Source organism: Synchiropus splendidus, chromosome 15 (genome assembly GCF_027744825.2).
Source record: "Synchiropus splendidus isolate RoL2022-P1 chromosome 15, RoL_Sspl_1.0, whole genome shotgun sequence".
Lineage (NCBI taxonomy): Eukaryota > Metazoa > Chordata > Actinopteri > Syngnathiformes > Callionymidae > Synchiropus > Synchiropus splendidus.
The window spans coordinates 12828017-12851081 of NC_071348.1; the positions used below are offsets into that span (position 1 = coordinate 12828017).

Below are 23065 nucleotides of genomic sequence, written 5' to 3' on the forward strand. Positions count from 1 at the left end.
AACATTGAAAAACGTTTTTCACATTATTTAAATATAAATATACTTATAATGATATTATTATACACAGTACGTCATCAAATCAGTGTAAGCGTCAAGTCGGTTGCCTGCAGGGATTTTTAATGTCCAGCAGGTGTCAGTATTCAGTGACACTGTATCAACACAGCAACAGCACGGTGTGTCACTGTGTCGAAACGCTTTATGATGCTTATTTTTATTTTTCCCATCGCTACATACAACACCTGCCAAAAGTTATGGAATCACCAGTCTTGGAGGGCGTTCATTCAGTTTGTAAAAACAAAAGGCTGATCACAGACTTGTCAAATAATTTCAAATGGAATCATGAAAAACAAACAAACACTTCAACACACCAAAAGTACTTTGTTGCACCACCTCTGACTTTGATACGAGCTTGCAGTCTCTGAGTCACAAACCGTACTCTTCCATCTATCTGTGTTAGAGTCATTCTGTGTGTTCTGTGTGCACGGTGGATGAGTGGTGTGACTGCTTGTATGCGACGTGACGTGTGTGCGTGTATGCGTGTTGACGTTAGAAAGTGTCATGGAAGCGTGAGGAGCATACTAGTTTTTGACCGTGCGTGCTACTGTTATTTTTGTTTGGAAGGATTTAATAAATGGTACCAAAAGGAATAACTGTGGATATTTTCGCATAAAAGAAGACACGCGTCAGCTACAGGCTCGACTTCCATGGCAAAGTGTGTTTGGGAAAAGAAATTGACGGAACCACAACCAAATGTCTTTGCTTCCAGATCAGCTCTTGTGCTTTTATTGAAGATTTAATGACAGCCTTCACCTAACATGCAGCCCCTTATCAATGACTGTGGAAATGTGCATGTTTTCTTCAGGGAGTTGTCTCTGTAAATCTCATTGGAATGGCACCAAACAAAAGTCACCATCACCTTGCCCAATGCAGATTCGTGATTCATCACTGAATATGACTTTCATCCATAGTCCACAGCTTTTCCTACACCCATTGTAACCTTGTTTTTTATGCTTAGGTGTTAATTTCTCACAGTTCAGTCACAGAAGTTGACTCCAGTTTCCTCCCGTTTGTTCCTCATTTGTTTTGCTGTGCATTTCCTGTTTTCAAGACGCTTTGACGCTTCCTTGGTCTACCAGTCCGATTTCCTTTAACAAGCTTCCTGTGTTGTTTGTACAAGGTTCAGATTTTGGACACAGCTAACTGTGAACAACCGACATCATTTGCAACATTGCGTGATAATTTACCCCCTTTAAGTAGTTTGATAACTCTCTTCTTTGTTCCAAATGACTTCGCCTGTCTTGGAGCAATGATTCATGTCAATCCACTTGGTGCAACAGCTGTAACTGTAGACTAGAAGGAAAGGAAATTGACTGGGTGATTCCACAATTTTTTCATCTGAATTGAGTGATTCCTCTGCTCGGTCTCTTTTGAATTTCTTTAAGTGTTTCTTACAGCAAGAACGTTGCCATTAGAAATGACTTTAGTTTCGTGTCACGTCTGTGATCAGCCTTTTTTCTATGAAATTAAACAACAGAATGAACGTCCTCCAAGACTGGTGATTCCATAATGTTTGCCAGGGTTTGTACTACAGTTCATCAACCTGAAGAAATTTATGCGCAAAGAATAGGCATTAATAATTGAGTGGAAGACAACTCAAGAAAAAAATCAAAGAGGTTTATTATCTTTCATAAAAGAGACAATATATATTCCACACAAGCCATTTAAAAGAAGTGTGAATATCACTGTTGTGATGAGAGCCAAGGTTGCAGTGCTCCCAAGCAGATGATCTTTTCTGCCAAGACACATTGGTTATAAGGCACATTACAGCCACAAGCAGAAGAAAAAAATCAGAAGTTATGTGGACGTGAAGTGTTTAAAAATGATTTTCCCACAAGTCTTATGGTGATTTAGGATAAATGAGGGAGAACGGCTGAAGCCTGAATAGTGATTCATAAAGCAGCATAGGCAGAAGGGCAGCTCGTCTTTTCCTCTTCAGAGGAGGCGTCATCCTCACCCTTCAAAAGTGGACTGTAAATCTCTGGATCAAGATTAGCCTGAAGAAGAATGAAAAACAAACATTAATTTAATACAAGTATTAATGTAATTTTTTTTCCTTTTCGTTCATTTTTATTCACTACACTTTCTTTCCCATTTTATACAGTTTTGTATTATACCATTATTTCTGAATATTTATTTTCTCTCATGAAAACATGTATTTAAAATTTTAACAGGAAAGGACAATGAGCTAATGTTTATAAGGACAAAACAGAAAGAGCATCAGAGTGTTCCCATTTTCACCTTTTCCACTGGATCCTGTCTCTTCTTCAGAGCCTTGATGCCCAGCACAGACGAGCTGATGGACAGACACAGCTGAAGAGCCGACAGGATGATCAGCAAAGAGTTGATACCCTGCATAGCTGCCTGTGGAGACAGAAAGAGTCAGCAAGTCCTTTTAAATGTTTAAAATCAAGAAACTCAGAAATGTTGAGCTGGATATGAGGCTTTGACTCTTAAAGCTCTGGTATACAGAGTGATGGACTGGTTTTACCTGCTCCTCAGTTCAATACTTGGAGTAACAAACAAGTATTTATTACATACATGAAGATATATCTTGTCACATGAAAACATTTGTGTCAGACTTACAATCATCATAGACTTTGCCTGAAGACAGTTCTCCTTCTGCCGACTGGCTGGAGTTGGTGTCACATTTTCTGACCTGTCGTCCCAGTAGTCACGATCACGACACAACCACCAAAATCTAATGTGTGCGATGTTGATGCTGTAGAGAACTATGGCTGTGATCGCAAAAGCAATTCCACACAGATTCAGAATCACTGTGATGGTGACCTTCAAGAAAAGAAACAACAACAACAAGAGGTCAGTGAATGCTCAGGTTCCTCACTCAGAAGACGCATGAATGTGGTGGACGTCTGATGGGGGAACGTGCACTCACCAGGCAGGGACTTGGGAATCGCTCCGACAGAATGCAAAAGATTCCAAAGAGAATGAACTAGACAGAAGAGAAAGAAAGAGTTGACAAACACACTGAACTTTCCACACTCTACATGTTTAACCCTGAATAACAGTTGTTTGTTATACACATACAGAGGAGCCAGAAAATTATTAAAACTGAAGTATGTTGGGATTACTCAGCTCTAATACCTCACCTGAAATAAATAAACAATCAAATCATAAAAGATCATGTCAGGAGAGACTTCTTACTCTTTCCTTATCAAGACTCAATAACTTCCACAAACAACATTAAGCTCTACTGTCTTACCAATCCTCCGAGCCAATAGGGGAATCCAGTTGCATCCATCTGCCACCAGGAGCCACCACCGCTGCAAATCAAGATGGTTCCGAGACCAATGTTGAGCAAACCAAGCAGGATCTGCAAAGCCTTTCAAGAGCAGACAAAGAATGAAGTACATGAAATAAACAAAGCTTGAATAAACATTTAAGAAATTCACATTTCATACACATACTGTCAAGCCAAGAGGGGCATGACTTCACAGTGCATTTATTTCTGTCACTCACCCCCAGTGCGGACAGAGAACCTCGCTGGAGTCTCCTCAGGCTCTCAGACACAGAACAGCACACAGGGCTGTAGCACAGGTTCTTCAGAATTTGGCAGATTGGGGGTAAACTGCTGTTTGGGTCGGCTGCCACAGTGACCACTGTGACCCCCTCTGCCTTGGACATGGTGATGGACATCCTGCTGACCCCAAGGAGCTGGAAATATTCCAAGTGAGGGACACAGATATTTTGGAAACTGTAGTATAAATTCTTGTTGCATTAGATAGTAATATCAGCAGCACATGCATAGCAGATTGATCCTATTTTGGATTTCATGTTAAAAGAAGACTTGAAAATATTTGTTTGTTTCTGGAAGACATACAGTAGACAGATGAAGAACAAAAACATCCACAACAGCTTAAACATAAGAGTGTGGCAGCACCAATGATCCATGATGGAAAAATACGTTTTTTCAGACAAGGACACGCCTTTGTTGGCCACAACTATTGAAGGATAATAGAAGAACAATAATCCCGACCAGTGCCTCCGTGTGCTCGTGTTTAGCATTGCATTTCCTTGTTTTACTCCCACGCGAACAAAAAATAAAGACGGTTCTACTAATTAATGGGGGAAAAAAACTTAACAAAAACAACAAACGACCGCTTCATTGCCATTTATTGACAGGGATTGTGGTCATCAATTCTTCTCCCAAAACCATCGTGCTTCAACAAACCTGAAGAAAGAAAACACCCGCTGGTCCAGATTCATACTAACATTAAAAAAAGAGCAGAATTAAAGGCCAACCACGAGATTAAGAAAGTCCACCTCCCTTGTCTCGCCAGACAAACAAAAGCAAATAAGAGCAGCTACCGATTAAAGCTGATCCACGGGGCTTCTTCAGCGGTAGGTTTTAAACTTCGTCAGAGACAATAAAAGCAAACAGGTGGACAGACTTACCTGAGGCGAGACACCGAGAATCTAATGTTCAGACTAAGTGCGCACTTGCTGGGTGAGAGGCTGGAGCCTTCCCTTTACTGGATGGATCCGCCTCCTCCTCTGTGAAGTGACGACAGCATGTATTAACTATTTCACTACCTTGGTGAATAGAGGACAGGTCTTCACAAGGCAGCCCAATGATCAGAATATCGAAATTGTTGAAAGGAATTGACTCCCGAAATGACTCCTGAACATATTCATGAGTTCATGCAAAAAGTTCGATCCTTCCCCACTGAACCAATTTCATTCATGACATTTCCAAACATCTATACTTTGCTGTTTGCCAAGGAGAGAACAGAGTTCAGAGTGATGGGTCAAGACTCAGAAATACTGACATTTGATGCTCGTACTACAGTTTAACAGAGTGTAACTCATCAACCTGAAGAAATGTATCTGCAAAGAAGATGCTATAATAATTGAGTGGGAGACAACTCAAGAGAAAGTCAACAAGGATTATTATCTTTCAGAAAGGAGGCCTGTAAGAGCACAACGATAACTTTGGGGAAAAAAGTTTATTTTGAAAAATAAGGTGCATGTCATCATGTGGACTACAGCAATCAAATATTCATTTCCACACAAGACATTTAAAGGAAGTGTGAATATCACTGTTGTGATGAGAGCCAAGGTTGCAGTGCTCCCAAGCAGATGATCTTTTCTGCCAAGACACATTGGTTATAAGGCACATTACAGCCACAAGCAGAAGAAAAAAATCAGAAGTTATGTGGACGTGAAGTGTTTAAAAATGATTTTCCCACAAGTCTGATTTAGGATAAATGAGGGAGCACGGCTGAAGACTGAATAGTGATTCATAAAGCAGCATAGGCAGAAGGGCAGCTTTTCTTTTCCTCTTCAGAGGAGGCGTCATCCTCACCCTTCAAAAGGGGGCTGTAAATCTCTGGATCAACATTAGCCTGAAGAAGAATGAAAAACAAAGAACATGAATTCAATACAAGTATTCATTTACATTTTTTTCAAAAAAATTTTTTTCTTTTCGTTCGTTTTTTATTCACTACACTTTCTTTCCCATTTTATCCAGTTTTGTATCATACCATTATTTCTGAATATTTATTTCTCTCATGAAAACATGTATTTAAAATTTAAACAGGAAAGGACAATGGGTTTATGTTTATAAGGACAAAACAGAAAGAGCATCAGAGTTTTCCCGTTTTCACCTTTTCCACTGGATCCTGTCTCTTCTTCAGAGCCTTGATGCCCAGCACAGACGAGCTGATGGACAGACACAGCTGAAGAGCCGACAGGATGATCAGCAAAGAGTTGATACCCTGCATAGCTGCCTGTGGAGACAGAAAGAGTCAGCAAGTCCCTTTTAATGTTTAAAATCAAGAAACTGGAAGCTTCAGAAATGTTGAGCTGGATATGAGGCTTTGACTCTTGAAACTGTGGTATACAGAGTGATGGACTGGTTTTACCTGCTCCTCAGTTCAATACTTGGAGAAACAAACAAGTATTTATTAAACACATGAAGATATATCTTGTCACATGAAAACAATAACCAAACATCTGTGTCAGACTTACAATCATCATAGACTTTGCCTGAAGACAGTTCTCCTTCTGCCGACTGGCTGGAGTTGGTGTCACATTTTCTGACCTGTCGTCCCAGTAGTCACGATCACGGCACAACCACCAAAATCCAAAGTCTGTGATGTTGATGCTGTAGAGAACTATGGCTGTGATCGCAAAAGCAATTCCACACAGATTCAGAATCACTGTGATGGTGACCTTCAAGAAAAGAAACAACAACAAAAACAAGAGTTCAGTGAATGCTCAGGTTCCTCACTCAGAAGACGCATGGATGTGGTGGACGTCTGATGGGGGAACGTGCACTCACCAGGCAGGGACTTGGGAATCGCTCCGACAGAACGCAAAAGATTCCAAAGAGAATGAACTAGACAGAAGAGAAAGAAAGAGTTTATAAACACACTTTTGTCACACACTACGTGAACCTTGACAAAAGGATGGGTATTTAGATCAATTCATATTCTGTCAGACAAAATGTAGGCAAAACATCTCTACGTCTTTAGCCTTGAACAACACCACTCCATACATTTTTGGTTTGTTTTACACATAGAGAAGAACCAGAAAGTGATGAAAACTGAAGTTGGTGGGATTACTCAGCTCTAATACCTCACCTGAAATCATAAAAGTCAGGAGAGACTTGTGACTCTTCCTTGATCAAGAGTCCATTACTTTCACAAACAACATTAAGCTCTACTGTCTTACCAATCCTCCAAGCCAATAGGGGAATCCAGTTTCCTCCATTGGCCACCAGTAGCCACGATGGGCCAAAAACATGATGGTGCCAAGACCAATGTTGAGCAAACCAACCAGGATCTGCAAGGACTTTCAAGAGCAAACAAAGAATGAAGTACATGAAATAAACAAACCCATCTTAAAAAAATGACTTTTTGCCAAGCCAGGAGGAGCATGACTTCACAGTGCATTTTCTGTCACTCACCCCCAGTATGGACAGAGAACCTCCCTGGAGTCTCCTCAGGCTCTCAGACACAGAACAGCACACAGGGCTGTAGCACAGGTTCTTCAGAATTTGGCAGATTGGAGGTACACTACAATTTGGGTCGGCTGCCACAGTGAACACTGTGACCCCCTCTGCCTTGGACATGGTGATGGACATCCTGCTGACACCAAGGAGCTGGAAATATAAGTGAGGGACATAAATAGATTGAAATTTTAATAGAAATCTTAGTTGCACCAGACAGCAATAGCAAATTAGATGACGCAGTTTCTGTAGAAATTGTGTGCTAATGCAGTGCAGTGTCATGCCCGCGGCTCTGTGTGTGTGTGTGTGTGTGTGTGTGTGTGTGTGTGAGAGAGAGAGAGACATCTCAAAAACCACAGCAGATAACTAAACAAATAACTAAATAAAATAAGCAAACTATGAGAATCAACTACGAGAAGGTGTTCTCCTATAACTGACCCAAATTTCATGTTTCTACAGTAAATGGTTTGCAAGGGATGGCGAGGTCAAAACTTGACGGAGCACGGAGTTTTCTGGGCTCATGAAAGTGAGACTTCTAGTTCCTCAGTAGCTAGCTGTTAGCGCAGCTGACGCTTAGCAACACCCGCCCGTCCGAGTGTGACATTCGGAAATATAAACTAATTGCCCAAGAAATAATCAGTAATTTCAACGAGCTAGTTGAGCAGCCTTTTTCAGGAGTCGTTTATGCAGAAACTGAACTTTTGAAAACATCTGGAGTGGAAACTTTCATAAATGCAGTGCTCTCTGTCTCGGAGTCCCACTACAAGCAGCAAGTAAAGTCTCAAGAGACTCACCAAACTGCGATGTCTCACATCGAATGATATGTTTTTCAGTTGTCCTTTTGACAGAATAGTTGCTGCATTCAGCAAGATTTGTATTCTTATTTTTTTGAAGAGGCACATTAAAACATGATTTAATGTTTTCACATCATATACAAATGCATTGTCAATCCACGTGATCAGTATCGGTGATCAGTGGTGATCGGCACTCTGGCTGATCAGTATTGGATCTGCACCAAAAACCATGATCAAAGCATTCCTGGTGAAAATAAGTAGCTATACTGTTTTTTGTCGCGGAGCAGCTCATTCTGTGGGAGTCGATGGAGGTGAAAGACAGTTGTGTCTCACTATTCTGAACGTGCCGCAGTTTTTCTGAGCACATCATACCAGAGAGGACAAGTGGGACTAGAAAACATAGCGGACCAGATCAGGCAGGGACACCCAACAATGCTAGTCAGGGCAAACCTTGCAGTGACCTTAAAAACGCTGTATATTACTTATGGAATGATATTTACGCGCGGAGACACCATAAGAGCCCAGTGCAGAACAATAGCATACAACGATGGGGAACAAATGTGGCAGCACCAATGATCCATGATGGAAAAATACACTGGTCAGACAGGGACGCGCCTTTTTTGAGTATTGAAGGATAATAGAAGAACAATAATCCCTACCAGTGCCACCGTGCGCTCGTGTTTAGCATTGCATTTTCTTGTTTTACACCCACGCGAACAAAAAAATAAAGACGGTTCTACTAATTCACGGGGGAAAAAACTTAACAAAAACAACAAACGAAGGCATCATTCTCATTTATTGACAGGGATTGTGGTCATCAATTCTTCTACCAAAACCACCGTGCTTCAGCAAACCTGAAGAAAGAAAACACCCGCTGGTCCAGATTCATACTAACATTAAAAAAATAGCAGAGTTAAAGGCCAACCACGAGATTAAGAAAGTCCACCTCCCTTGTCTCGCCAGACAAACAAAAGCAAATAAGAGCAGCTACCGATTAAAGCTGATCCACGGGACTTCTTCAGCGGTAGGTTTTAAACTTCGTCAGAGACAATAAAAGCAAACAGGTGGACAGACTTACCTGAGGCGAGACACCGAGAATCGAATGTTCAGACTAAGTGCGCACTTGCTGGGTGAGAGGCTGGAGCCTTCCCTTTACCGGAAGGATCCGCCTCCTCCTCCGTGAAGTGACGACAGCATGTATTAACTATTTCACTACCTTGGTGAATAGAGGACAGGTCTTCACAAGGCAGCCCAATGATCAGAATATCGAAATTGTTGAAAGGAATTGAAAAAGTGCGCCAGCGGTCATCTCCCACAATGCTTTGCGAACACTCCCGAAATGACTCCTGAGCATATTCATGAGTTCATGCGAAAAGTTCGATCCTTCCCCACTGAACCAATTTCATTCATGACATTTCCAAACATCTATACTTTGCTGTTTGCCAAGGAGAGAACAGAGTTCAGAGTGATGGGTCAAGACTCAGAAATACTGACATTTGATGCTCGTACAACAGTTTAACAGAGTGTAACTCATCAACCTGAAGAAATGTATCTGCAAAGAAGATGCTATAATAATTGAGTGGGAGACAACTCAAGAGAAAGTCAACAAGGATTATTATCTTTCAGAAAGGAGGCCTGTAAGAGCACAACGATAACCTTGGGGAAAAAAGTTTATTTTGAAAAATAAGGTGCATGTCATCATGTGGACTACAGCAATCAAATATTCATTTCCACACAAGACATTTAAAGGAAGTGTGAATATCACTGTTGTGATGAGAGCCAAGGTTGCAGTGCTCCCAAGCAGATGATCTTTTCTGCCAAGACACATTGGTTATAAGGCACATTACAGCCACAAGCAGAAGAAAAAAATCAGAAGTTATGTGGACGTGAAGTGTTTAAAAATGATTTTCCCACAAGTCTGATTTAGGATAAATGAGGGAGCACGGCTGAAGACTGAATAGTGATTCATAAAGCAGCATAGGCAGAAGGGCAGCTTTTCTTTTCCTCTTCAGAGGAGGCGTCATCCTCACCCTTCAAAAGGGGACTGTAAATCTCCGGATCAACATTAGCCTGAAGAAGAATGAAAAACAAAGAACATGAATTCAATACAAGTATTCACTTAAATTTTTTTCCAAATGTTTTTTTTTTTCTTTTTGTTCGTTTTTATTCACTACAGTTTCTTTCCCATTTTATCCAGTTTTGTATCATACCATTATTTCTGAATATTTATTTTCTCTCATGAAAACATGTATTTAAAATTTAAGTGGGGAATGACAACGTTGAGTTTATGTTTATAAGGACAAAACAGAAAGAGCATCAGAGTTTTCCCGTTTTCACCTTTTCCACTGGATCCTGTCTCTTCTTCAGAGCCTTGATGCCCAGCACAGACGAGCTGATGGACAGACACAGCTGAAGAGCCGACAGGATGATCAGCAAAGAGTTGATACCCTGCAGAGCCACCTGTGGAGACAGAAAGAGTCAGAAAGTCCTTTTTAATGTTTAAAATCAAGAAACTGGACCCTTCAGAAATGTTGAGCTGGATATGAGGCCTTGACTCTTAAAACTGTGGTATACAGAGTGATGGACTGGTTTTACCTGCTCCTCAGTTCAATACTTGGAGAAACAAACAAGTATTTATTAAACACATGAAGATATATCTTGTCACATGAAAACAATAACCAAACATCTGTGTCAGACTTACAATCATCATAGACTTTGCCTCAAGACAGTTCTCCTTCTGCCGACTGGCTGGAGTTGGCGTCACATTTTCTGACCGGTCGTCCCAGTAGTCACGATCACGACACAACCACCAAAATCCAATGTTTGCGATGTTGATGCTGTAGAGAACTATGGCTGTGATCGCAAAAGCAATTCCACACAGATTCAGAATCACTGTGATGGTGACCTTCAAGAAAAGAAACAACAACAACAACAGGTCAGTGAATGCTCAGGTTCCTCACTCAGAAGACGCATGGATGTGGTGGACGTCTGATGGGGGAACGTGCACTCACCAGGCAGGGACTTGGGAATCGCTCCGACAGAATGCAAAAGATTCCAAAGAGAATGAACTAGACAGAAGAGAAAGAAAGAGTTGACAAACACACTGAACTTTCCACACTCTACATGTTTAAGCCTGAATAACAGTTGTTTGTTATACACATACAGAGGAGCCAGAAAATTATTAAAACTGAAGTATGTTGGGATTACTCAGCTCTAATACCTCACCTGAAATAAATAAACAATCAAATCATAAAAGATCATGTCAGGAGAGACTTCTTACTCTTTCCTTATCAAGACTCAATAACTTCCACAAACAACATTAAGCTCTACTGTCTTACCAATCCTCCGAGCCAATAGGGGAATCCAGTTTCATCCATCTGCCACCAGGAGCCACCACCGCTGCAAATCAAGATGGTCCCGAGACCAATGTTGAGCAAACCAAGCAGGATCTGCAAGGACTTTCAAGAGCAGACAAAGAATGAAGTACATGAAATAAACAAAGCTTGAATAAACATTTAAGAAATTCACATTTCATACACATACTGTCAAGCCAAGAGGGGCATGACTTCACAGTGCATTTATTTCTGTCACTCACCCCCAGTGCGGACAGAGAACCTCGCTGGAGTCTCCTCAGGCTCACAGACACAGAACAGCACACAGGGCTGTAGCACAGGTTCTTCAGAATTTGGCAGATTGGGGGTAAACTGCTGTTTGGGTCGGCTGCCACAGTGAACACTGTGACCCCCTCTGCCTTGGACATGGTGATGGACATCCTGCTGACCCCAAGGAGCTGGAAATATTCCAAGTGAGGGACACAAATATTTTGGAAACTGTAGTATAAATTCTTGTTGCATTAGATAGTAATATCAGCAGCACATGCATAGCAGATTGGTCCTATTTTGGATTTCATGTTAAAAGAACTTGAAAATATTTGTTTGTTTCTGGAAGACATACAGTAGACAGATGAAGAACAAAAACATCCACAACAGCTTAAACATAAGAGTGTGGCAGCACCAATGATCCATGATGGAAAAATACATTTTGTCAGACAAGGACACGCCTTTGTTGGCCACAACTATTGAAGGATAATAGAAGAACAATGATCCCGACCAGTGCCTCCGTGTGCTCGTGTTTAGCATTGCATTTCCTTGTTTTACTCCCACGCGAACAAAAAATAAAGACGGTTCTACTAATTAATGGGGGAAAAATAACAAAAACTACAAACGACCGCTTCATTGCCATTTATTGACAGGGATTGTGGTCATCAATTCTTCTCCCAAAACCACCGTGCTTCAACAAACCTGAAGAAAGAAAACACCCGCTGGTCCAGATTCATACTAACATTAAAAAAAAGAGCAGAGTTAAAGGCCAACCACGAGATTAAGAAAGTCCACCTCCCTTGTCTCGCCAGACAAACAAAAGCAAATAAGAGCAGCTACCGATTAAAGCTGATCCACGGGACTTCTTCAGCGGTAGGTTTTAAACTTCGTCAGAGACAATAAAAGCAAACAGGTGAACAGACTTACCGGAGGCGAGACACCGAGAATCTAATGTTCAGACTAAGTGCGCACTTGCTGGGTGAGAGGCTGGAGCCTTCCCTTTACCGGAAGGATCCGCCTCCTCCTCCGTGAAGTGACGACAGCATGTATTAACTATTTCACTACCTTGGTGAATAGAGGACAGGTCTTCACAAGGCAGCCCAATGATCAGAATATCGAAATTGTTGAAAGGAATTGAAAAAGTGCGCCAGCGGTCATCTCCCACAATGCTTTGCGAACACTCCCGAAATGACTCCTGAACATATTCATGAGTTCATGCGAAAAGTTCGATCCTTCCCCACTGAACCAATTTCATTCATGACATTTCCAAACATCTATACTTTACTGTTTGCCAAGGAGAGAACAGAGTTCAGGGTGATGGGTCAAGACTCAGAAACACTGACATTTGATGAAGAAATGTATCTGCAAAGAAGATGCTATAATAATTGAGTGGGAGACAACTCAAGAGAAAGTCAACAAGGATTATTATCTTTCAGAAAGGAGGCCTGTAAGAGCACAACGACAACTTTGGGGAAAAAAGTTTATTTTGAAAAATAAGGTGCATGTCATCATGTGGACTACAGCAATCAAATATTCATTTCCACACAAGACATTTAAAGGAAGTGTGAATATCACTGTTGTGATGAGAGCCAAGGTTGCAGTGCTCCCAAGCAGATGATCTTTTCTGCCAAGAAACATTGGTTATAAGGCACATTACAGCCACAAGCAGAAGAAAAAAATCAGAAGTTGTGTGGACGTGAAGTGTTTAAAAATGATTTTCCCACAAGTCTGATTTAGGATAAATGAGGGAGCACGGCTGAAGACTGAATAGTGATTCATAAAGCAGCATAGGCAGAAGGGCAGCTTTTCTTTTCCTCTTCAGAGGAGGCGTCATCCTCACCCTTCAAAAGTGGACTGTAAATCTCTGGATCAACATTAGCCTGAAGAAGAATGAAAAACAAAGAACATGAATTTAATACAAGTATTCATTTGAGGTTTTTACTTTTCAGTTTTAATTGTTCATTTATTTTCTTGTTTTTGGAAAACAGAAGGAACTCAATACTTTTTATTCACAGTACTTTCTTTCCTGCTTTATGCGGTTTTGTATCATGCCAATATTTCTAATGGCATGTCTCCCTTATCTCAGGTCGAGGGGACCTGCACTGCACAGTACCAGGCCAGAAGAATGATGGGGTAACTGTTTGGCATGGTTATGAGGACGTCAAGGGACCAGGACGACTCAGCAGAGACTACACCCCAAGATGAATTTGATGTGTATAAAAGGGTTAAGGCCAGAGATAGTTTTTGTCACTCTGCACCACTTGAGCTAAGGCTAAACTAGATGTAGTTGCTGACCCAGAGCTCTGCGTATGTATTAAACTCCTCTGTCAGGGAATAAATTCTTTTGGGTGAAACGGTTTTGTTCTTTCGTAGTCCTTCGCACGAGAAAACAAACAAGCGGAATCCAGAGGAAGTTGTGAATCCAATTTCTGAATATTTATCTTTTCACATGAAAGCATGTCTTTAAAATTTAAACGGGAAATGACAATAAGTTTATATTTATAAGGACAAAACAGAAAGAGCATCAGTGTTCCCATTTTCACCTTTTCCACTGGATCCTGTCTCTTCTTCAGAGCCTTGATGCCCAGCACAGACGAGCTGATGGACAGACACAGCTGAAGAACCGACAGGATGATCAGCAAAGAGTTGATACCCTGCAGAACCACCTGTGGAGACAGAAAGAGTCAGAAAGTCCTTTTTAATGTTTAAAATCAAGAAACTGGACCCTTCAGAAATGTTGAGCTGGATATGAGGCTTTGACTCTTAAAGCTCTGGTATACAGAGTGATGGACTGGTTTTACCTGCTCCTCAGTTCAATACTTGGAGTAACAAACAAGAATTTATTACATACATGAAGATATATCTTGTCACATGAAAAAAAATAACCAAACATCTGTGTCAGACTTACAATCACCAGAGATTTTGCCTGAAGACAGTTCTCCTTCTGCCGACTGGCTGGAGTTGGTTTAACATTTTCTGACCTGTCGTCCCAGTAGTCACGATCACGGCACAACCCCCAAAATCCAAAGTCTGTGATGTTGATGCTGTAGAGAACTATGGCTGTGATCGCAAAAGCAATTCCACACAGATTCAGAATCACTGTGATGGTGACCTTCAAGAAAAGAAACAACAACAAAAACAAGAGTTCAGTGAATGCTCAGGTTCCTCACTCAGAAGACGCATGGATGTGGTGGACGTCTGATGGGGGAACGTGCACTCACCAGGCAGGGACTTGGGAATCGCTCCGACAGAATGCAAAAGATTCCAAAGAGAATGAACTAGACAGAAGAGAAAGAAAGAGTTTATAAACACACTTTTGTCACACACTACGTGAACCTTGACAAAAGGATGGGTATTTAGATCATTTCATATTCTGTCAGACAAAATGTAGGCAAAACATCTCTACGTCTTTAGCCTTGAACAACACCACTCCATACATTTTTGGTTTGTTTTACACATAGAGAAGAACCAGAAAGTGATGAAAACTGAAGTTGGTGGGATTACTCAGTTCTAATACCTCACCTGAAATCATAAAAGATCATGTCAGGAGAGACTTGTGACTCTTCCTTGATCAAGAATCCATTACTTTCACAAACAACATTAAGCTCTACTGTCTTACCAATCCTCCGAGCCAATAGGGGAATCCAGTTTCCTCCATTGGCCACCAGTAGCCACGATGGGCCAAAAACATGATGGTGCCAAGACCAATGTTGAGCAAACCAACCAGGATCTGCAAGGACTTTCAAGACCAAACAAAGAATGAAGTACATGAAATAAACAAACCCATCTTAAAAAAACGACTTTTTGCCAAGCCAGGAGGAGCATGACTTCACAGTGCATTTATTTCTGTCACTCACCCCTAGTATGGACAGAGAACCTCCCTGGAGTCTCCTCAGGCTCTCAGACACAGAACAGCACACAGGGCTGTAGCACAGGTTCTTCAGAATTTGGCAGATTGGAGGTACACTACAATTTGGGTCGGCTGCCACAGTGAACACTGTGACCCCCTCTGCCTTGGACATGGTGATGGACATCCTGCTGACACCAAGGAGCTGGAAATATAAGTGAGGGACACAAATAGATTGAAATTTTAATAGAAATCTTAGTTGCACCAGACAGCAATAGCAAATTAGATGACGCAGTTTCTGTAGAAATTGTGTGCTAATGCAGTGCAGTGTCATGCCCGCGGCTCTGTGTGTGTGTGAGAGAGAGAGAGAGAGAGACATCTCAAAAACCACACCTCAGTGGTGATCGGCACTCTGGCTGATCAGTATTGGATCGGGAGCAAAAACCATGATCAAAGCATCCCTGGTGAAAATAAGTAGCTATACTGTTTTTTGTCACGGAGCAGCTCATTCTTTGGGAGTTGATGGAGGTGAAACACAGTTGTGTCTAACTATTCTGAACGTGCCGCAGTTTTTCTGAGCACATCATACCAGAGAGGACAAGTGGGACTAGAAAACATAGCGGACCAGATCAGGCAGGGACACCCAACAATGCTAGTCAGGGCAAACCTTGCAGTGACCTTAAAAATGGTTTTAAACGCTGTATATTACTTATGGAATGATATTTACGCGCGGAGACACTGTAAGAGCCCAGTGCAGAACAATAGCATACAACGATGGAGAACAAATGTGGCAGCACCAATGATCCATGATGGAAAAATACACTTGTCAGACAGGGACACGCCTTTTTTGAGTATTGAAGGATAATAGAAGAACAATAATCCCGACTAGCGCCCCCGTGCGCTCATGTTTAGCATTACATTTCCTTGTTTAAAACACTAAGGATTAAAGAAAATCAAGACGGTTCTATTAATTCTTGGGGTATAAAACTTAACAAAAAACGATCGCTTATTCCCATTTAATGACATGGATCGTGGTATCACAACAATCAAAACCAACGTGCTTCAGCAAACCTGAAGAAAGAAAACACCCGCTGGTCCAGATTCATACTAACATTAAAAAAAAGAGCAGAATTAAAGGCCAACCACGAGATTAAGAAAGTCCACCTCCCTTGTCTCGCCAGACAAACAAAAGCAAATAAGAGCAGCTACCGATTAAAGCTGATCCACGGGACTTCTTCAGCGGTAGGGTTGAAACTTGGTCAAAGACAATAAAAGCAAACAGGTGGACAGACTTACCTGAGGCGAGACACCGAGAATCTAATGTTCAGACTAAGTGCGCACTAGCTGGGTGAGAGGCTGGAGCCTTCCCTTTACCGGAAGGATCCACCTCCTCCTCCGTGAAGTGACGATGGTTCAGTAAACAGACGACAGGTTTTCACTAGTGATGGGCGAAACAGTTCATTTTAGTGACTCAGTTCATTAACTCTCGTTCAGTAAAAAGAACTAATCTTTTTTTTAAGTCTAACAGTTCTGTTTCGCCACCTAGTGGTGACATGCAGTACTGCGATTGAATTGGTATTGCAGTTGGATTTAAACGTCAATTTAATTGACTTTACAAACATATTACAAATAAAACTAAGTGTCAAACATGGCATGCTGTTAAACAATTTTGACCAAATTTAGCAATTTCTCTGTTTGTAGACATACTGCATGCATTTTACTGCTTGAATGAAGAAGTGATTGGACATCATTGCATAGTATAAATGTCCAACCTCAGAGCCTCTGATGCCTTCATTAGTTAGATGTATGCATAACAACAATATTAATCATGAGGCATAATCTAAACCATCTTGAAGAGTTGGCCTTGTGTTTGACACCATATGAACAAGAAAATATCACCACTGAGGGAAGAATGCAGGCACTCTAATCAGGGTAATGTTAGAAGATAAATAAAACAGCAGAGGAAGATTACAAAAACTGTTGTTGTTTTTTTTTTTCTTCAAAACATAACAAGAATAACGTAAAACAAATGACTCTCTCCAGCACATGGAACAGGTTCTGCAGCATCCTCCTTAGCACCCCACTGGAACAGGGTCTGAGAGACAAGAATGTTAGTGGTCACACACACACAGCACCAGCAACATGGTTTTAGCATCGAAAAAGTACCTGCAATGGGATCATACACCCTGTGTTGCCCACATGTATTTTTGCGTGAGGTCTGGCAGGACGAAAGGGTTGAAAGGGGGAAGAGAGCACCCCGGTGCTGAAAGGTAAGTAGTTTAAAGTTTTGAATGAACGTCAACCACTGAGGTCATTTTGATGAGAGGAAAACAAAGCCCTCATACTTAAACTGCCCCTGTAAAGAGTCTGGTCGACTCCCTGATGTCAGAAATGACCAGACGATTTGGCAGAATGGAGTCCATCGACAAGCTTGCTGATGCAACTCTCCTGGATCCTAGAGCAAGCTTTTGTCAACCAGGAGAGGCAGAGGAGACGGCAAAGAGGGTCATAACAGCTGCAGCAGCCATGACTCCCACTGAAAGTGATGCAGAGACAGAGGCGGCATCAGGTGCTGCAGTCGGCACAAGTGCAATGTTTTGGAAGGACTTTGATGAGAGAATGAGAATGTAGGAGGCCTGGAACAACATCAACTACATCAGACCTCATACTGGAGATGAGGGGTTACTTAGCTGAGGAACACCTGCCTCGCACGTTGGACCCACAGTCATGGTGGAAGAGATGTTCCCCAGTTTACAAACGGCTCTCTGTGGTGATGAAGGCCAGGTTGTGCATTGTGGCTACATCTATACCATCAGAGAGAATCTTTTCCAAGACCCCAGTCTTGGAAAAGATTCTCTCTGATGGATCATCTCTGACTGGAGGAACAGGCTGAGTCCATCAAGGGTCAGCCAACTTCTTTTTGTAAACGCCAACCTGCCTTGAGGACATATTTGTTCATTTGACATTGGTTCATTTTTGTAGTTCACAGTTCAAGTTCATGACACAATAAAACAGTTTTGCTTTCACAACTGTATGCTTTACTTGTGTCAAACAAAAACAAACAAACACATATAACTTCGTGTTCCATGCGCCACAATTGTTGGAGAACTAATCGTTCGCAGTTCTTTGAACGGGAAAAAGAACTGAACGAAACTCTACACCGGAAGAGGTAGGGAAAGAGAGAAGCAAACAATACAACGGCAGTTACCTGGGATATCTTCTTGATCATGATCCATGCACTCATATTTAGGAACTATTAATCCAACAACAAAGCAGAGGAATCCAGCAGTTCTGTTACTGGCATCACGCTAGCCCGCGATCGACAAATACCCATCTCGCCAGCCCACTCAAAAAAAGTATGCGCGTCTATTTGTGCCGTTACGGTAGCGACTCCGTAAGCTCCAGTAAATGTAGTTGTGTGTTACGGAGATGATAAATAGACGTTATGTATTGCAAGAAAGTGTCTTCAACGTTTTTTAAAACCAAAATACTACTTATACACTGTAATAATATGGATATTATTAAAAAAAGACCACAAGAGGTTAGTGAAATCTTTCACTGGATTCCTGTTCAGGGAGCTCTACTCTACTATCCCTGTAAGTTTGAAGAGTTTTTACTGTAGAATTCTGGAATAAATTGACTTTATGTACTGTAATAACATGTATATTATAAAAAAAAAACATATATAAAAAACTACAAGAGGTTAGTGAAATCTTTCACTGGATTCATGTTTCGGAAGCTCTTGGCTACTCTCCCACGGAATTTGTGTACTTTTTACTTTGCAGTTCTTGCAGTGACTTTTTTTCATTGTTTTCACTGTTCAAAACAAGGAAAAATGACTACTCCCAGTGAGAGGTAAGTTGTGTTTTTTTATATGCATGAAGGTCACACACACACACACACACACACACACACACACACACACACACACACACATACTTTCAGATTTTCATATAGTATGTAAAATATTGTGGCCTCAATGATAAAATGACCTTCATGGATATAAAAAACACAACTTACCTCTCACTGGGAGTAGTCATTTTTCCGTTTTTTGGAACCAACAGTGAAAACAATGAAAAAAAGTCACTGCAAGAATTGCAAAGTAAAAAGTACACAAATTCCGTGGGAGAGTAGCCAAGAGCTTCCTAAACATGAATCCAGTGAAAAAAAATGGACTTGCCTCTTGTGGTTTTCTTAAATGACTTTCTTTAATGACTCTGGTTTTCTTAAATGACTCCTAATGTGCATGTTGCTACATGACATAATGTGTTTTACAAACTCTTGAAACTCACAGGGAAAGTAGAGAAGAGCACCTTGAACACGAATCCAGTGACATTTCACTAAGCCCTTTTTTATGCACGTGTTATTATGACATAAGGTGTAATTATTTTGTAATTACAAATTAAAACGCTCCAAACTCACAGAGATAGTAGAGTAGAGCTCCCTGAACAGGAATCCGGTGAAAGATTTCACTAACCTCTTTTGGTTTATTTTATATAATTTCTTTTATAATATACATGTTATTACAGTACGTAGAGTTAATTTATTTCAGAATTCTACAGTAAAAACTCTTCAAACTCACTGAGATAGTAGAGTAGAGCTCCCTGAACAGGAATCCAGTGAAAGATTTCACTAACCTCTTGTAGTTTTTTTAATATATTTTTTTCATTATATACATGTTATTACAATACATCGAGTTAATTTATTTCATAATACTACAGCAAAAAACCCTTCAAACTCACAGAGATAGTAGAGTAGAGCTCCCTGAACAGGAATCCAGTGAAAGATTTCACTAACCTCTTGTAGTTTTTTTTATATAATTTTTTCATTATATACATGTTATTACAGTACATAAAGTGGATTTATTTTATAATTCTACAGTAAAAACTCTTCAAACTCACAGGGATAGTAGAGTAGAGCTCCCTGAACAGGAATCCAGTGAAAGATTTCACTAGCCTCTTTTGGTTTATTTTATATAATTTCTTTTATAATATACATGTTATTACAGTACATAAAGTGGATTTATTTTATAATTCTACAGTAAAAACTCTTCAAACTCACAGGGATAGTAGAGTAGAGCCCCCTGAACAGGAATCCAGTGAAAGATTTCACTAACCTCTTGTAGGTTTTTTTATATATATATTTATTTTTATAATATACATGTTATTACAGTACATAAAGTCAATTTATTTCAGAATTCTACAGTAAAAACTCTTCAAACTCACAGGGATAGTAGAGTAGAGCTCCCTGAACAGGAATCCAGTGAAAGATTTCACTAACCTCTTGTGGTCTTTTTTTAATAATATCCATATTATTACAGTGTTCAAGCAGTGTTTTTGTTTTAAAAAACGTTGAAGACACTTTCTTGCAATACATAACGTCTATTTATCATCTCCGTAACACACAACTACACTTTACTGGAGCTTACGGAGTCGCTACCGTAACGGCACAAATAGACGCGCATACTTTTTTTGAGTGGGCTGGCGAGATGGGTATTTGTAGATCGCGGGCTAGCGTGATGGAGCTACAGCGGACAATTAAGCGTTGTTCATAAGTCACGACAAGACGTCCGGTAGCGCCTTTCAAAATAAACTACAAGGAGGAAACCGTATCTGTGAACTACTCACTCCCTGAGATGACTCGTAGTTCTCAGTTCATTTTGAAGAGTCGTTCAAAGAACGACCCATCACTAGTTTTCACAAAACAGCCCAATGATCGACGGTTGAATACATGAGCCTGTTGCACTACCAATAAAATATAGATCGTCTTCAGTGCTGGTCATCCATATCATTGGTTACAAGAATCAGAATCAGAATCAGAATCAGAATCAAATTTATTGCCATGGTCAGTGGGGAGCCCACTGACTAGGAAAGTGCCTTGGAATAAAGTGCAACAAAAAAAATAAATACATAAATAAAATAAAATAAAATAAAATAAAATAGAATAACATTACACAAGGCTGTTCATGAATTTAACAGTCTGACGGCCGAGGGAAAGAAGCTGTTCCTGTGACGGGAGGTTCTGGTCTGGATGGACCGTAGCCTCCTGCCAGAGGGAAGAGGAACAAACAGTCTATGTCCAGGGTGAGAAGGGTCGGCTCTGATCCGACCTGCACGTCTCTGGGTCCTAGAGGCATACAGGTCATGAAGAGGTGGCAGGCTGCAACCGATCACCTTCTCAGCAGAACCTACGATGCGCTGCAGTCTGCTCTTGTCCCTGGAGGTGGCACTGTTGTACCAGACGGTGATAGAGGAGGTGAGGATGGACTGGATGATGGCCGTGTAGAACTCCACCAGCAACTTCGTCGGCAGTCGTAGTTTACGTAGCTGCCTCAGAAAGAACATTCTCTGCTGGGCCTTCCTGATGAGGGACCTGATGGTTGGCTCCCATTTGAGGTCCTCACTGATGGTGGTTCCTAGGAAGCAGAAGGAGTCTACAATAGGAATAGGTGAACCAGCCAACATGAGAGGGGACAGAGGAGCTGTTACTCTCCTGAAGTCTATGACCATCTCCACTGTCTTCTGAGCGTTGAGCTCCAGGTTGTTGTTGCTGCACCAGGACACCAGCCGCTCCACCTCCCTCCTGTAAGCCGACTCATCTCCATCTGAGATGAGCCCGATTATGGTGGTGTCGTCCGCAAACTTGATCAGCTTCACGGACTCGTGGCTGGAGGTGCAGCAGTTAGTGTATTGGGAGAAGAGCCATGGAGAGAGAACACAGCCCTGAGGAGACCCAATGTTGACGGTCCGAGTGTCAGAGACAGTCGTCCCCAGCCGCACACGCTGACTCCGGCTGGTCAGGAAGTCTGTAATCCATCTGCAGAGGGAGTCAGGCACGTCCAGCTGGCGAAGCTTGTCTTCAAGCAGAGCTGGAAGAATTGTATTAAAGGCAGAGCTGAAGTCCACAAACAGGATCCTGGCATAGGTTCCTGGGCAGTCCAGATGCTCCAGAACGAAATGAAGGGCCTGGTTCACTGCATCGTCCACAGATCTGTTGGCTCTGTAGGCAAACTGCAATGAGTCCAGGTGAGAAGCAGTGATGGACTTCAGGTGAGAGAGAACCAGGCGCTCAAAGGACTTCATGACCACAGACGTCAGTGCCACCGGTCTGTAGTCATTCAGTCCTGAGATCCTGGCCTTCTTGGGAACAGGGATGATCGTGGAGGACTTAAAGCAGACAGGTACATGACAGGACACCAAGGAAGCATTGAAGATGTCAGTGAACACTGGAGCCAGCTCAGCAGCACAAAGATTCAGGATGGCAGGGGAAACTCTGTCCGGACCTCACGCCTTCCGAAGGTTCAGCCTCCTGAACTGAGTGCGCACGTCTTGCTCCATGATGTCAAGAGAAAGAGGGGGGAGGTGAGGGGGTGGCTCATCAAAAGTGACTGTGATCTTTGCTGTCTCAGTGACATCATTGGTCTTAGTTGTGTCACTAAGAGACAGCACAGTCCTTTGTTTGAAAGTGGAACATGGGGCTGGAGAGACCACAGAGGTGTTGGTGAAACCCCAAAACAAGACAGAGCCCCATATAATATGGAAAATTAAACAAAGAATAGCCCACATGGAAATCCCACTGCCGTCATCTCCCACAATGCTTTGGAACACTGCTGGAAGTAAAGAGAGCGCAACCGACAATCCTTTTATGTCGGAAGAGTTGTTTCTTCAGCCTGTTTATCTATGCTTCAAATTATTCAGGATTTAAAAAACTGTGGTTCCTCTCCACTGAACTCATTTACTCATGACATTTCCAAACATCTATACTTTGCTGTTTGCCAAGGAGAAAACAGAGTTCA

General features: G+C 41.5%; 4 protein-coding genes across 4 annotated transcripts; all 4 read right to left on the minus strand.

Moving 5' to 3' along the window:
- Nucleotides 1–1660: 1660 nt before the first annotated feature.
- On the minus strand, nucleotides 1661–4685 carry LOC128771560 (membrane-spanning 4-domains subfamily A member 3-like). The gene is made up of 7 exons (XM_053886981.1): nucleotides 4474–4685; nucleotides 3538–3732; nucleotides 3281–3400; nucleotides 2954–3010; nucleotides 2644–2847; nucleotides 2299–2421; nucleotides 1661–2054 (listed from the first exon to the last, which is right to left on the minus strand). The coding sequence occupies exons 2-7, from the start codon at nucleotides 3712–3714 to the stop codon at nucleotides 1950–1952; spliced, it is 786 nt and encodes a 261-aa protein (XP_053742956.1). The 5' UTR covers nucleotides 3715–3732; nucleotides 4474–4685; the 3' UTR covers nucleotides 1661–1949.
- A 320-nt stretch (nucleotides 4686–5005) lies between these two features.
- Nucleotides 5006–9064, minus strand: LOC128771559 (high affinity immunoglobulin epsilon receptor subunit beta-like). Its single transcript, XM_053886980.1, has 7 exons — nucleotides 8903–9064; nucleotides 6989–7183; nucleotides 6754–6873; nucleotides 6362–6418; nucleotides 6049–6252; nucleotides 5685–5807; nucleotides 5006–5423 (listed from the first exon to the last, which is right to left on the minus strand). Exons 2-7 carry the CDS (start codon nucleotides 7163–7165, stop codon nucleotides 5319–5321), a joined length of 786 nt encoding a protein of 261 aa, XP_053742955.1. The 5' UTR covers nucleotides 7166–7183; nucleotides 8903–9064; the 3' UTR covers nucleotides 5006–5318.
- A 416-nt stretch (nucleotides 9065–9480) lies between these two features.
- Nucleotides 9481–12512, minus strand: LOC128771558 (high affinity immunoglobulin epsilon receptor subunit beta-like). Its single transcript, XM_053886979.1, has 7 exons — nucleotides 12351–12512; nucleotides 11420–11614; nucleotides 11163–11282; nucleotides 10836–10892; nucleotides 10526–10729; nucleotides 10162–10284; nucleotides 9481–9894 (listed from the first exon to the last, which is right to left on the minus strand). The coding sequence occupies exons 2-7, from the start codon at nucleotides 11594–11596 to the stop codon at nucleotides 9790–9792; spliced, it is 786 nt and encodes a 261-aa protein (XP_053742954.1). The 5' UTR covers nucleotides 11597–11614; nucleotides 12351–12512; the 3' UTR covers nucleotides 9481–9789.
- Nucleotides 12513–12874: 362 nt separating this feature from the next.
- On the minus strand, nucleotides 12875–16738 carry LOC128771561 (high affinity immunoglobulin epsilon receptor subunit beta-like). The gene is made up of 7 exons (XM_053886982.1): nucleotides 16567–16738; nucleotides 15281–15475; nucleotides 15043–15162; nucleotides 14645–14701; nucleotides 14332–14535; nucleotides 13967–14089; nucleotides 12875–13303 (listed from the first exon to the last, which is right to left on the minus strand). Exons 2-7 carry the CDS (start codon nucleotides 15455–15457, stop codon nucleotides 13199–13201), a joined length of 786 nt encoding a protein of 261 aa, XP_053742957.1. The 5' UTR covers nucleotides 15458–15475; nucleotides 16567–16738; the 3' UTR covers nucleotides 12875–13198.
- Between the last annotated feature and the right edge of the window lie 6327 nt (nucleotides 16739–23065).

Coding starts and splice junctions, on each gene's coding strand:
- LOC128771560 (XM_053886981.1), bottom strand. CDS start 3,714: ATGTCCATCACCATGTCCAAGGCAGAGGGGGTCACAGTGGTCACTGTG. Junction 3,401..3,537: donor GTTCTCTGTCCGCACTGGGG/GTGAGTGACAGA, acceptor TGCTCTTGAAAG/GCTTTGCAGATCCTGCTTGG. Junction 3,011..3,280: donor CCTATTGGCTCGGAGGATTG/GTAAGACAGTAG, acceptor TCTTCTGTCTAG/TTCATTCTCTTTGGAATCTT.
- LOC128771559 (XM_053886980.1), bottom strand. CDS start 7,165: ATGTCCATCACCATGTCCAAGGCAGAGGGGGTCACAGTGTTCACTGTG. Junction 6,874..6,988: donor GTTCTCTGTCCATACTGGGG/GTGAGTGACAGA, acceptor TGCTCTTGAAAG/TCCTTGCAGATCCTGGTTGG. Junction 5,424..5,684: donor GACAGGATCCAGTGGAAAAG/GTGAAAACGGGA, acceptor ATTCTTCTTCAG/GCTAATGTTGATCCAGAGAT.
- LOC128771558 (XM_053886979.1), bottom strand. CDS start 11,596: ATGTCCATCACCATGTCCAAGGCAGAGGGGGTCACAGTGTTCACTGTG. Junction 10,285..10,525: donor AGGCAAAGTCTATGATGATT/GTAAGTCTGACA, acceptor CTGTCTCCACAG/GTGGCTCTGCAGGGTATCAA. Junction 9,895..10,161: donor GACAGGATCCAGTGGAAAAG/GTGAAAACGGGA, acceptor ATTCTTCTTCAG/GCTAATGTTGATCCGGAGAT.
- LOC128771561 (XM_053886982.1), bottom strand. CDS start 15,457: ATGTCCATCACCATGTCCAAGGCAGAGGGGGTCACAGTGTTCACTGTG. Junction 14,702..15,042: donor CCTATTGGCTCGGAGGATTG/GTAAGACAGTAG, acceptor TCTTCTGTCTAG/TTCATTCTCTTTGGAATCTT. Junction 14,090..14,331: donor AGGCAAAATCTCTGGTGATT/GTAAGTCTGACA, acceptor CTGTCTCCACAG/GTGGTTCTGCAGGGTATCAA.